This window comes from Brassica rapa, chromosome A05 (genome assembly GCF_000309985.2).
Source record: "Brassica rapa cultivar Chiifu-401-42 chromosome A05, CAAS_Brap_v3.01, whole genome shotgun sequence".
NCBI classification, from domain to species: Eukaryota; Viridiplantae; Streptophyta; class Magnoliopsida; order Brassicales; family Brassicaceae; genus Brassica; species Brassica rapa.
This window is the reverse complement of record NC_024799.2, coordinates 10,946,080-10,959,857: the sequence shown is the minus strand read 5'-3', so window position 1 is coordinate 10,959,857 and position 13,778 is coordinate 10,946,080. Positions and strand designations below refer to the sequence as shown.

Genomic DNA, 13,778 nt, shown 5'->3' with positions numbered 1-13,778 from the left:
AACTAACAATTTTATAAAAGTAGAAAACATTATTTAACTTGAAAATAAATCAACCTTGTTTAAACTTAAAAGCATACTTATTTAAAATTAACCTTCAAATGCAACTGTCAAAACATAAGAACTTTGATATTTGACCAAATACCAATATATATATTAAACTAAATATTTGAGATAATTATTCATCTAATAAATACTTACTTTGGGTATTCAATAGTATTTTAGAGTATTTTGGGTAATTCGGGATTTCAAAATTTTGGGAACTTCTCGAATATCTATTCATGTTAGTTTCTGTAAAACATATAATCCGAAATACCGTAGAACAAGACCCATTCGGTATTTATGTTGGATTTGGTTCCATTCAAATTCATATTTTTCGGGTCGGGTTCAGTTTTTGAATTTGGTTTATTTTTCCACCCCTGGGTGAAGCTACTTCTGCTGAGAGGAAACCGTAGAAACACGGTGGAGTAAAGAAACTACCACCTAATGCAACAGAGAAGCTCACTGGGTGGAAGAAACAACGAAAAGAGCATGCGATTAAAAAAAAAGCATATCTATTGGTTTCACTGGTTTGGAGCCGGTCAATATATACAGAATCTACATCAAATCAATATAACCACAACATTTTGGACATCTCGCTCCGATCATGGGTAAACCAAGAATATATACAGAAACGATGAAAAAACTCAAAAACATGTCCACACTTGTTTAAACGCTTAATCTTAGTTTCCACCGACATACTTAACGATGTTGTTTACTTTGAAACATAAATAAATATGGGCTATGTTCTTTTTCTGAGAAAGAAAAAGGTAATTATTATTACCTCGTGATGCAGAGATATTTGGATAATCTAGAGTTCTCAGACTTTTGATAATAAACTTAGAGCTTTTGCTTATACCTTTTCGATAAGAGTCATGAGATCATGAAGGGTGCGAGGTAAAAAAGAGAGAGTGGAGAACATTGGACCCCATGTGGAAAGGACATAGCCACAACCAACTGGACCAGGTTCGCTTTGGTAATATGGGCTAAGTTCATTCATTGTGCTTCCAAAATCTAGTTTCAACTTTATTGGGGTCAAAAATAAACAAAGTCAACTGTTTTATGGAGTTTGATTTCACTTTTGACCAAAACTAGTAATCAATATCTTAAATACATTATCGGCTCGCTCGCCTTGACCACCCGATCACTTGGCCAACCGGTAAACCATTTCGCAAGGTCCTTCCCGGATAATGTAACAGAAATTTCTATGAAAACTATTTGATTTGCTGTTTTTGTACTGTCTCATTTTTTGTTGTACCTTTTGATGTTTACAACACACGCGAAATTGTACCTTTTGTTTATCATTTATAAAAAAAAATATAGTATCCTCTAGTTCAGAAACAGAGCTGCGTTAGATACGGTAAAATTAGGGCTGGGCAAATAAACCGAACCCGAAAATCCGAACCGAATCCCATCCGATAAAAATGAATCGGAACCGATCTGAACCCGACATAAATACCGAATGGATCCTGTTTTTTGGTATTTTGGATTATGGGTATTATCCGAAACCGAACCCGGACCTAAATGGATATCCGATAGAACCCGAAACATTTAAAATCACAAAAAGAACTTCTACCAAATATGATCTTAATTCTTAATATGTATCCAAAATACTTTAAGATATTATTGAACTTCTAAAATAATTATATGTTATATGAAGGTTGATGGTGGAATGTGGCGGTTGATGCCTGAAATTTTTAGATTTTGGTTTTGTTTTTATTGAATAATGTTTCTCATTTCATGAGAACTTATTTTTTGTTTTATGATTTCATTTATCTGGTTTTCTTTCTATCACTAACTATGTTTATCTTTCGCTTGATTTTGAATGATCACGTTTGATGTTTTTTATTATTTTTGAATCGATTTTACTTATGTTTTGGCTATTAAGATATGTACAAATCATGTATTTTAAATCCGAAGAACCGATTTCATTTATGTTTTAGTTACAAAACAGGTACAAATCAAGTATTTTTAAACCGAAGAACCGATTGGGACCCGAACCCGAAAGTACAATGGGTTATACCGGTTCTTTGAAGATTTACTAACCCCGACCCGAACCCGATAGAATCCGAACCGGTCCCGAACCGAACTTTTATATAACCCGAATGGGGTTGATTTTGATAAACCTGAAAAACCGAAACCCGAATGGATAAAACCGAAACCCGATTGGGACCCCGAATGCCCATGCTTAGGTAAAATCCAAATGTGGGTTTCTTATTTCTTTTTTTTAATTTATTTTATTTTTTTTGTTTGAATGAAAAAAATTAAAAGCTGCCATGTATTAGTGGGACCTGCGAACAGTGCAAGAAACCATCGAATAGCGGTTTTTGTTATGGCTATTCTTCAACCGGTTTTTGTTTTTTTGTGGCCCCCTCTCCCCCTGATAATCCTGCCCTTAGAGTTTGGCCTTACCTTACATGTGGGTCAGCCTAGTAATTTAAGGACATTTGACTTCTCATTCAGCACACAAAGAGACTTTGAATCCTAAATTGGACAGTGGAAAAGTCGTCCTCGGAAAACGCATATAAATACTTTTTCTTTATAATGTATATCAATACCATATGTGCTCTCATATCATAATCCATAACAATAGCAGAGCATCAATGGCGTTTCACAGTGAAAAGTCCATCTTAGTGAAGATCATTGTCTTCTCTCTGCTACTTCTTCTTCCCCTATCACAAAGCAACGCTGCTCGTGTTCCTTCGACCCCCAGAGGTACTGAACTTGTCAAACTATCTATATAGACAATCATTAATAATTCCAATGTATTAGTTTGATGAAGTATGTGTGTTTTCAGTTCCCATCGGCCCCAGGCGACCGATTTGCCCGGCTTGTGTGTGTTGCGAGCCAGCGCCAATAGGAAGGTGCTGCAGATGTTGTGCATCTCCTATCGTCACTCAGACTCATCACCACTCTCAATCTCCATGAAAAACATAAAACAATAAAGCCCGACTAATGATGAATCATAAATAAAGTCCTTTGTAGTCCATGTTTCTGCTTCCATGTCCTAATAAAATAATAACACTCTAATTTTAATATCAGCTCTTTCTTTTGTTGGTTGATAATTGAGTTTCTCTATGTTTACGGCTGTGACTTTAGAGTGTTCATTCAAAAGATTCACAAGGAATAAGAGACGCAAGTCTTCATTAGTACTATACTACTAACATAACTCTTACTATTCGTAACACAACTATTTATTTGTAATGACAAAAAGTTTCACTTGTAATGACAAAATACAAGCCCAACCCAAGTATTCATTTAGTAGATAAACAAAATCTGTCAATTAATTTAAAGATCAAAATCTACATCAAATCAACTGAACCACAACAATTTGGACATCTCGCTCCGATCATGTGTAAATCAAGAATATATACAGAAACGATGAAAAACATGTCCACACTTACATGAACGCTTAATCTTAGTTTCCAAAGACATACTAACTTTGAAACATAAATAATATGGGCTATGTTTGTTTTTTGAAAAAGAAAAAGGTAATTATTATTATTACCTCGCTTTTTGATAAGAGTCATGAGATAATAAAGGGTAAGAGGTAACAAAGAGAGAGAGTGGAGGACATAACCACAACCAACTGGATCAAATTCGTTTTGGTAATATTGGCCATGTTGATTCAGTATCCTTACAAAATCTAGTTTCAATTTTATCGACGTCAAAAATAAACAAAGTCAACTGTTTTATGGAGTTTGATTTCAACTTTTAACGAAAACTATTAATCAATATCTTAAATACATTATCTGCGAAAAAATAGTAAATAATAATCAAGGAGACATTTGAACATTTAAAAAACTTTGTTAAATTGAAACCACCAAGACTAGCCACTTACAAAATGTTCTGGTAGACTTTAAAGAATCAAATCCTACCAGTACAATTTCATAGTCATAGACAAAAATTCTGGGAAGAAAAGAATGAGCACTACCAGCAGTCTCAAACAGATTGAATGATCAAAAAAATTATAAACTTCTTCAGATTTGCGTATTAACAAGAGATCTAAAGTCTCCTCATCATATACATTGAGCCGTCATTCATTCATTCTCGATAGTGTGAATTTTCGGTTGCTTACTTAGTCAATAGTCATATATACTTGTTTACTCTCTATATTATTTTATTGCTAGACTTCTTGACCAACTTTGCTCCAATTATTTGTTCTTGGCCTATATAAGCATCACCTACAATGGTTTCAAACTGCAATCAGAAATCATTTTCGTAAGTTTCTAATCATTTTTTAGCAGAACGTTTTCAATGGCAGCCGAGCGATCAAGCTCAGTCATCCTCCTCTCTGTTCTTGTACTTGCTTTGGTCCTGTCTCCAATCCTTCCATGTCAGGCAGCTCGAGCGCATCTAGATGGTAAGCATATATTTTTAAAAACTAAAATTCCTTCGTGGTTTTCTGTAAGGTGAATCTTTTGTTTCCTTACAGTTGAAGGGCGTATGCTTCTCCTGCTGGGAGCACAACGAGTACCACCACCGCCACCAATTCGCTTCTGTCCTGCTTGTGCGTGTTGTGCACACTGGCGGAGGCAGCATATAATCATTTGGGTCAATTGACCCTGTGAATTTTGAAGATTTTTTGTTTTGCATGTATGTCTTGTGGAAACATATGATGAGTTTAGCTTAATGACCCTTGTAAAATATATGTATCATCAATTTGACCCCCTTAAAACAAAATTCTCCCTCCGCCACTGGTTTGTGCACCGGCTCCAGCAGGTGCTTGCTGCCCATGTCGATGCACTAATGACCCGTAAATGTGGAGTTTGGTTTCATCTAATAGCTTTCGATGTGTTTGATATCTATATATTTATATTTACATGTGAATAAGCCATCAAAATATTAGGGTCTGTTTGGAATATGTACCTTTTGTTTATCATATGATATATCCTCTGATTAGGAAACAAAACAACGTTATATGTTATCCCTTCGAGGGGCCTGTGACTTCTCATCCACCACACACGGTCATTAAAAACGCATATAATAAAGCAAAGCATCAATGGTGGTGGCATCCCATCAATCTATCTAAGCTTGAAGTTGTTGCGGATGTAAAAGTATTGCATTCGATCACCACTCTCAAGTCTCAATATCCATAAAAGTATTGCACAAGGAAAAAAGCTTGAACCGGTGGAAAGTAGACCAATAATAAAAGAGTATTTATGTCCTAATAAAACAAACATAGCTTCAAAGTCAACTTGAGTTCGATTGTGAAACCTTTGACCAAAACTTTGATTAGTATAAAATATTGACAATCTACTCTTCAAAACTTTTTTTTTGTCACGATTCAATGAGTCACAAAACTTATAATATTACCTAGTAAATTACTAAAATGATTATAATATGAAGACCAAAAAACTCAAGAATTCAGATCAACAGAACGAAGACAATTTGGACAGCTCCGGTGACGTGCAAGCCAAGAGTCCATGCAAAAATGATGAAAAATATGTCCACATTTGTTTAAACGCATAATCTCATGATCATCCTCGTACTCTTCCAAACAAATTGAACAAAATTGTTTACCGCCTCCTTCTTCTTCTTGTTCGATTTCTTTGAACACTAGGACTTTCCTCTGTCCAGTTTCAATGTCTTGTTGAGACTGCTGAGTTTGGTCGATTGTCTCGGCAGGTAATCCTGTGGGACTAGTACTATCGCCGCCACATGAAGAAACGAGTATAATTATGATCATGCCGATGCTGAACTGTAAGAAAATTTGATCAACAGTTTCAATTTTTCACGCTACGTTTTCGTTTGTTTCTATCAGAAGAAATATCACAATGGTTTTATTTTTAGATGTAAAAGTGTTTAGAATTTAATATCAAACTTCCTGTTAGGATAAATTTTATATTTTCATATTCCTTGTGTATTTTGGACTTATCATAAAATTAAATAAAACTTCTTCAAATATGTAATCCCTGGATTATTTGGAGAAGAAGAGAAACCAACACTGGATTATTGGATGGGAATGGAGAATATACTCTTACTTATGAGGACATTGAAGGAGACAAGATGCTTGCGGGAGATATCCCATGGCAGTAAGAATCTTTAAAAGTTTGTTTCTTTGTGACTTTTGATATCAAAGAAATTGATTTTTTTTTTTGCCTTTTAAATTGTCAGTATGTTTGTATCTTCGGTAAAGAGGCTTCGTGTGATTAAAACCTCTGAGATCTCTTCAGCCTTAACATGTAAGTTTGATATTCCGAATTGAAAACATTCTTCTTGTCTTATGACTCTTTATGTGAGATTATAAAAGAAAATATTTGAATTTTGCAGATGGAAATGGTAAGCAAGAGAAGATGAGGAGCTGAAGAAAAAAAACTTTTACAGCTTAAAGTAGAGATGTTACTATGTTTTGCTTTTGCCTTTTCAACTCTGATGAGTTTTAGTCTTTGGAAAGTTTATAATTATAATTCAAGTCTGATGTACATCTTTTGAATTTTGAGAATTTCATACTAAATGAGTTATCAATCAAGTTCAGACAATGAAAAAGATGATTTAGGTTCTTGAGTATGTTACAGATTCTTTTAGTCGTTATAGTCTCTTCTGTTAAAAGCTTTGCATCATGATTAGTCACACTTAATGAACACATTTAAAACTACAATTTTATTAAATATTGAACCTCTCTACTTCTGCATAGCGTCTTTTTTGAAAAGAAGAAACGAAACAATCTTTCTTCTCTGCAATAGGCAAAAGCTCTGTAGCTTTTATTAACTCTGCAGTGAAAGGTTTTTAAATATATAACAGCTTTTCTTTAAATGAGTTGTAAGGAGAGATTTCTTTAACCAGTTTCTTTTCTCATCTTAACATATTTGTTTTGGCCAACGAGAATGTTTGATGAGAGTAATAAAGATTTTAAGATCGGTTTGTTGCATACTTGCATGCATGCATGTTGATCTCAAATACTATTACTTCTGTATTTCTATCATTTCTTGGAGTGTAGAGATACAAAATAAAGGGCAATTTCTATGTATAAAACTAGACAGATTGAATGCAGTGAAGAGTCTTTTTCGTTGAGAGACTTGCCAAACTATTCAAAGCAGCAATAGGCGACACTCACTGCCTACTTTTTCTTTTTGCTCCAAAATATGTTCATTCTAATGTCTGGTCAAGTATACTACATTGATATGATGGCTTATTATGTTTTCCTCAACGTTTTAGGAACAAAAGATTAGTGTATTCTGATTAAGATTAAGCCATCTTAACTCATTCATTTGCATATTAAGAATAAGTAAAACCGAATTCTATAGAAATGAAGACTTCAGTGCTAGCACCATGCGTGTTTTTTAGAAGAAAAAAAATTATATTTTTTGGTACGCAAAAAATAAGTTTTATTCTAACGAAATACTTCAAATTCTACAATATGTCCAATGACCAATCGTCAAGAAGACGTCAAAATTCTGAGGAAAATGAGATGAAAGGCTTTTTTTTCTTTTCTTTTTTAACTCATAATCAACTTTTCATTTAACCACCATGGGAGAACATGATTAACACCACTAAGGTTTCAACCACACTTACAAACTGAGGCATCTAGTATCACCTACAATCACTAATTGGACCATACGCTACCAGAAATTGAGCTCAGTTGTAATTTCCCAATGAGACAAGCTGGTGAAAGGCTTCTCTTAGTGCAACTGGTCCAGTCATAGATAATTAGGAAATAATAAATTTATTTCAATACATTTTAATTTTAATAGATATTTATCTGAATGTAGACTGTTTTTTCTATACTGTGAATTTATGTAATTAATTATTGAATTTATAGTGAAAAAAACTGAATGTGATTGACTACTGAATAATTTTAAAAGTACAAAACGGTCCATTACCCTATTTAAACCGATCAATCAGTGGCATTAACTGTGTTTAACCATAAAGAAGGAAAATATATTACTATCTTAACTAGCACTTTTAATTTTTTTTAAAAAAATCGGAGTTAAAGAAGGAAATACTTAATTACTGGAATTAGAATAAATGTGATGACTTTAGCTTGTTGCTCCATTACATAAAGGCCAGAACAATTTTTTATTGTCTGAGCAATTTTGTTGGAGGCAAAGAACCTACTATATCCTTTGAAGGTGAGTTCTACTTTGTACTTATTAAATCGCTAGTAAAAGTTGATATTTATGTTTTATTCTTTGCTTGCATATCATTTCCCCATTGCGTTTGATTTCATAATGCGTTCCTCGATCCGTATATGATTTTCATAACGGAAGACAAATAAGAACTTGTTAGTTTCTCGAATATGAAAATGATTACAAAGAATTTGTTTTGTCTCTCCATGACATCATTTTCTTTTGTCTTGTAATTCACTTTTATATTTTCACGAGGCTGTGTCAGATCCTTTTCTTTAACCTTCCTTTTCTGCAAAACAATAGTTTGAGGCCATCCGTTATTTATTCACTACTCAAATTCTACAGGCTGTGAAAAATGAGCATAAATATTCTCCTAATTTTTTTTATAAATTTGAATTTTTACTTTATAATTTATGTAAGTATATTTCAAATTACAGGTTTACATGAGTAAGAAAAAGTATTATTTTACAGCTTCTAACCATTTTTTTATATGTAAAGTTCTTTTAGCTATGTTTTTTTTTTTTTTAACTGTTCTTTTAGCTATGTTCATGTCAATATTCTATAGTGGGATGCTTTGTATACTTGTGAGGAAATAACTATCATCAGAGACATGCTGTAAGTTACAAAAAGATTAAAATAAAAGCTTTAAGAGTATATATATTTTTAAATCAATACGATGAAATTTTGTTTTCTTCTCTCCATACAAAACGTTCGTTTTGGGTGTTCGCGAAGTTATCTCATTCTTAGAAAATCTTTCTAAATCATCACATCACAGGTTACAAGAAATAAAGTTGTTTTAGGTTCTATCACATCGAGATGGGCGGAGCAGTGAGATGGTTTAAAGGATTGTTTAGCACAAAGAAGAGACTCGTTTCCGGCGATGGTTCCGATAAAGAAAAGGAACAAGACAAGAACGCGATTGCTGTTGCAACCGCAGCAGCTACAGCCGCAGAAGCAGTGGTTTCTGGGGCTAAAGCAGCTGCGGAAATGGTTAGACTGACCGGTGAAGGAAGAGCGGGAGATATCATCACGTGGGAGGAACGTTGGGCCGCTGTGAAAATCCAAAAGGTCTTTAGGGGCTCTTTGGTAAATTTCCACATCTTCAAAACGTTTATTTCCAAAGATTTATTAACGTTCGAATCTTTGATTAGAAATAATTGTTTATATGAAATTTTGTTTTAATGGTAAGGCGAGGAAAGCATTACGAGCTTTGAAAGGTATAGTGAAGCTGCAAGCTTTAGTGAGAGGATACTTGGTAAGGAAACGCGCGGCTACGATGCTGCATAGCATACAAGCTTTGATTAGAGTCCAAACGGCTGTGCGTTCTAAACGCGATCGCCGCCACAAGAAAGAGTACAGCCACATGTTTCAACCACGACACTCCTTTGTAAAGAACCAACTTACCACTTCTATTGACTTCTTGTTCTTTAAGCCAAAACCAAGACTTTAGAAGTGTTTTGTCTGATTCTTATAATTGATAGGATAAGTTCGATGAAGTGGCACGTGAAGAGAGACATCAAAAGATTGTGGAGGTCCATGACATGTTTAAGAGGAGACCTAAACCTAGGCAAACGCACAATCTTGTCCCAATGTCTGAATATGAAGACGGTTTTGTTTACCGAGGGAGTGATTTGGAGTTGAACTTACCAAAGGAGAAGTGGAAGTTTGGGACTGCGCAAAGCACGCCAAGATTGTCATCTTCATCGAAGTTTGCGACGACACCGAGACTAACCTCTTCATCTCACCATCACACGGCTAATAATAATCGCTACTATGTAATGCAGTGTCCTAGTAAAAGGGTTTGTGGAAATGCTCAGTCTGGCTATGGAATGAACACTCCTGGTCCTGGCTACATGGAGAATACACAGTCGTTTAAGGCGAAGCAACGTTCGCATAGCGCACCTCATCGGCTTTCTGAGAGGAACCGGTTGTCGCTAGATGAGGTTATAGCCTCCAAGAATCGCGTTAGCGGCGGCGAGAGTTTGCAGCAACAACGCTATTCTTGTTCTAGCTACATGATTCTGTAAAAAAAAAAAAATTAAGAAATGAATTTTCAGTGTTGCCTGATGCAAATTTAGGGTTATAATTTTCAATAATTAAATCACAAACTAATTATTTTCTTGTACCCTTCTGCAATCTTGAAAATTAAAAAGAACAAAGCAAAACTGCAAATGGATAAAATAAAATTTGATAATAAATAATTTATAGTCGAGGTTTTGGATACTATAATCTCTCTATAAGACTATGTAACACATTCTTGATCAATCTAGGTACATAATCTTATTCTGATCTTCCAGCTCTACTAATTCAACAAGGAGCAAACAATAAGGAACCAATACATTAAAGAACTATGTGATGCAATAAACAAACCCTTCAAACATCTGGAGCTTCAGGTACTCTAACCTGATCATCACAATACGGTGTTTGTACAGAGTTCACTGAAAAAGCCTCAATAAAATCTGGAGTTTTCATTCCCCAGCCAAGTGTCATTCTCAAAACCTTGTTTCACTACTTCACGTGACTACAAAGGACTGACCACCCAACCAGTTATCGGATTCTTCCTACGAATCCGCGACTTTCCATGAGAGCCAGATTGCAACCGTTCAAGAACACTGTAAGTAATGGAATCAGGTGTGAGTCCTTGCTGTTTCATCCTTGTGTACATATCAACTGCTTCCGCGGTTCTTCCACTCTTCTCTAGACAATCAAGCAAAATGTTGTACGTCACAATGTTGGGCTGACACCCTTTAACAAGCATCTCTTCGAACAATCTATACGCCATTTCGACTCTCTCCGACTTCCCAAAGCATTCCATCAGAGTGCTGTATGTGACCACATCAGGGTTCAATCCTTTCTCCTGCATCTCCTTGAACCTCACGTGAGCTTCATCGACATCACCGTTCTTCCCCAAACAATTTATCAAAGAGTTGTAAGAAACAATGTCCGGTTTACAGTCACTACTCTCAAGCTCCTCGAAGATTTTGATAGCCTCATCAACTTCTCCTACACGACCGAAACTCGAGATGAGTATGTTGTATGTGAATATGTCTGGACAAGGACCATGTTTTTTCATTTTCTCAAAGAGATCATGAATATGAGATACTTGCTTTTGCTTCCCAAGGGCAGAGAACACAGTGTTGTACATCATGGTATCCGTAACCACACCTTTCACATGAATCTTGCTCAACATCTCTATAGCTTCAACTGTTTTACCCGCACCGCACAAACTCTCAAGCATCGACATGTAACTATCCCTCTCTCCTTTTACAGGGAAGCTCCACATATCACAGAACAGCCGGTGAGCCTCACTCACATGCCCTAGTTTACTCAGCGTTCTAACCAAATAAGAATATATCCCCTGAGTCATATACCTCTTGGACATCTCCACAATCCCATCTAACTTCACAAGCTGACCTTCAGCTACCAAAAGATTCAAAACCAGACTGTACGTATACTCGTTGGGACGACAACCCGTTTCAACCATCTTGGAGAAAACCTGAATAGCCTTATCAACCATCTTTCCTTTTGCGAGAACTTGCATAAGAGTATTGTAACCAACCACGTTAAGAGTAAGCCCTTCAGTTATCATCTCATTGAATAGATCAACAGCTTTATTGTACTTCCCAATCCTTCCCATTGTCCTGATCATAATCGTGTAGGAATACTCATCTCCTCTACAATGCTTTCTCTTCATGTCTTCGAAAACTTGGCATGCCTGATCAATCTGAGCAAAGAATGTACATTTTCATCTTTCTCTATACATGAAACTAGGCCTGCACATTCTGTCTATCCCAAACCCGAAAACAAAACCGGACCAAACTCACAAAAAAAAAGCAAATAGTTCATATTTCTCTTAACCAAAACAGAACCAAAAATCGAATGGGTACCCAAAATACAATTCATATCCTAAAAATATTAGTTATATTTAGTTCAAAATAATTATATCTAAAATATAATTCATAAACCAAAAATTGTTCAAAAACCCGAATTATCTAAATACTTATATCCAAATTATATGAAATTAACCAATAATAAAATTTGAACATCCTGAATTACCCAATATTTTACCTAAAAACATCGAAGAATTACCAATATTTTCCTTCCAATTATCGGAAATTACCCAACAAACTGAAACCAATTCAATCTCGAACATTTCCATGTTACTAGCCAGTTCCAATATTTTTACCATAACCAAACCGAATTTTATAGAAACCCAAACAGTTCCTATATCTATCTATAAACGAAAGATCCAAAAACCCTAAAAATTCAACGGAACTGAATGCCTATGCCTATGCCTAGATGAAACTCAACTTTTAGTTTGTGTGAAGGAAATTATGAAGTAAGTACCTTATCATCTTTAGCTAAAGCATCAAGCAACATATTGTAAGCGAAGACGTCGAGCTTATGCCCTCCTCTTCTAATCTCGCAGTACACATGGAAAGCTTTCGAAGAATCACGAGACCTTAAGTAAGCTTGAAGCAGACACTTGTAAGTGAAAGAGTTCATCTTTAACTCCCATTTCTTCACCAACCCTAAGCACATTTCTAAATCTTCCGTGTTCCCCAAGAAACCTATTAAGATATTAACGGTGGAGATGTTGCCACGTACGTTAGACTTCACCATCTGATCGAGAATCGAACGGACGCGATCGAATCTGTCGGGGAGATTAGACTTGGAGAGGATTAAGATGATGCGGTTGTAGAGGAACGGGTCGTGGTGAGAGCTAGGGCACACGGAGGGGACGAAGTGGAAGAAATCGACGGCCAGGCGAGGGCAGTTTAGGGATTTGAGAATCTCTGAAGCTTCGTCGGGAGTTAGGGAGAGTGAGAGGGAAGAGAGGTAATCGGAGAGGTCGGAGAAGGGATCGGAAGAGGTTCCGTGGCGGAGAAGGAGATTGGTTGCTCGGCAGATGAGGTGACGCCGAGGGAGAGCGTAGCCGCGTACGTCGGAGGGGAGGGGATTAGGAAGAGAAACTTCGGCGGAGAGAGATCGGCCGGAGGGAGATGATGAAGTGACCTTGGCGACATACTTGGTGGCGTATCTTCGCCGGTTGGCTCCGGAAATTCCGTCGGTGAAGATAAAGAAACGGCGGCGAAGAAGCCTCATCTTTGCGGCGGAGAAGGGAACGAGTTCTCTTGAGTAGGAAGCCTCGATGTAGATGACCGTTTTTATTTTTAATGGGCCTAAGTTGGGATACATGGGCCTATAATTGCTACGGTCCACTTATTAACATTTGTGATGATTATTAATCTCTCCTTAATCGACCACATCAGTGTACGCTGTGTAGCTTACGAGTGTCTCTACCAGATCATGTCTTGAAGTTTATCAAACAAATCCATCTATGTTGTATATAGCTGAATTAAAAACTGAAACGCTTCTAAGTGTGATCCTTCCACTAGATATTTTTAAAATGACATATTACAAGTTTGATAAAACGAACAATAAACTTGAAAATCGAGACAAGAACAGAAAAGAAAAGTGTTTTCACTTTTCAGCATTTGATTCTTCCTTTAGAGATGAGGGTTAGAGTTGTGCCCTATTAAATGTAGTCATAGAGTTGCAGATCATCATTCGACGGTCGATAACTGCAGTTCCATAAACAAATTTTCGTCGTTACCGTTGGCTACTCCTTTGTCAAATTACACACGAGCTAGTCCAAAAGATATCTGTTTC

At 36.0% G+C, this 13,778-nt stretch overlaps 4 protein-coding genes across 8 annotated transcripts; 2 read left to right on the top strand and 2 right to left on the bottom strand.

The window, feature by feature from the left end:
- The first annotated feature begins 2,132 nt into the window (after positions 1-2,132).
- On the top strand, positions 2,133-4,719 carry LOC103868532. The gene is made up of 3 exons (XM_018659020.2): positions 2,133-2,751; positions 2,834-4,399; positions 4,472-4,719. The coding sequence occupies exons 1-2, from the start codon at positions 2,598-2,600 to the stop codon at positions 2,962-2,964; spliced, it is 285 nt and encodes a 94-aa protein (XP_018514536.1). The 5' UTR covers positions 2,133-2,597; the 3' UTR covers positions 2,965-4,399; positions 4,472-4,719.
- Positions 4,720-4,963: 244 nt separating this feature from the next.
- On the bottom strand, positions 4,964-5,767 carry LOC103868629 (E3 ubiquitin-protein ligase ATL31; the record flags this gene model as incomplete). The annotated part of the gene is made up of 1 exon (XM_009146712.3): positions 4,964-5,767. A coding segment is annotated over one exon (372 nt), but the record flags the coding sequence as incomplete, so codon positions are not given.
- Positions 5,726-10,143, top strand: LOC103868530 (protein IQ-DOMAIN 14). 4 transcript variants are annotated; one of them, XM_033290993.1, is made up of 5 exons: positions 5,726-6,071; positions 6,154-6,221; positions 6,310-9,191; positions 9,295-9,492; positions 9,587-10,143. In XM_033290993.1, the coding sequence occupies exons 3-5, from the start codon at positions 8,922-8,924 to the stop codon at positions 10,130-10,132; spliced, it is 1,014 nt and encodes a 337-aa protein (XP_033146884.1). In that variant the 5' UTR covers positions 5,726-6,071; positions 6,154-6,221; positions 6,310-8,921; the 3' UTR covers positions 10,133-10,143. The 4 variants fall into 4 exon arrangements, with proteins under 4 accessions (XP_033146884.1, XP_033146883.1, XP_033146882.1 ...); XM_033290992.1 differs by having other exon boundaries at positions 6,154-9,191; XM_033290991.1 differs by having other exon boundaries at positions 5,726-6,221.
- Positions 9,930-13,771, bottom strand: LOC103868528 (pentatricopeptide repeat-containing protein At1g51965, mitochondrial). 2 transcript variants are annotated; one of them, XR_004457945.1, is made up of 3 exons: positions 12,453-13,771; positions 10,509-11,829; positions 9,930-10,126 (listed from the first exon to the last, which is right to left on the bottom strand). XR_004457945.1 is itself a non-coding variant. In XM_009146620.3 (2 exons), exons 1-2 carry the CDS (start codon positions 13,302-13,304, stop codon positions 10,627-10,629), a joined length of 2,055 nt encoding a protein of 684 aa, XP_009144868.1. In that variant the 5' UTR covers positions 13,305-13,771; the 3' UTR covers positions 10,278-10,626. The 2 variants fall into 2 exon arrangements, 1 of the variants encoding a protein (XP_009144868.1); XM_009146620.3 differs by lacking the exon at positions 9,930-10,126 and having other exon boundaries at positions 10,278-11,829.
- Positions 13,772-13,778: the final 7 nt, after the last annotated feature.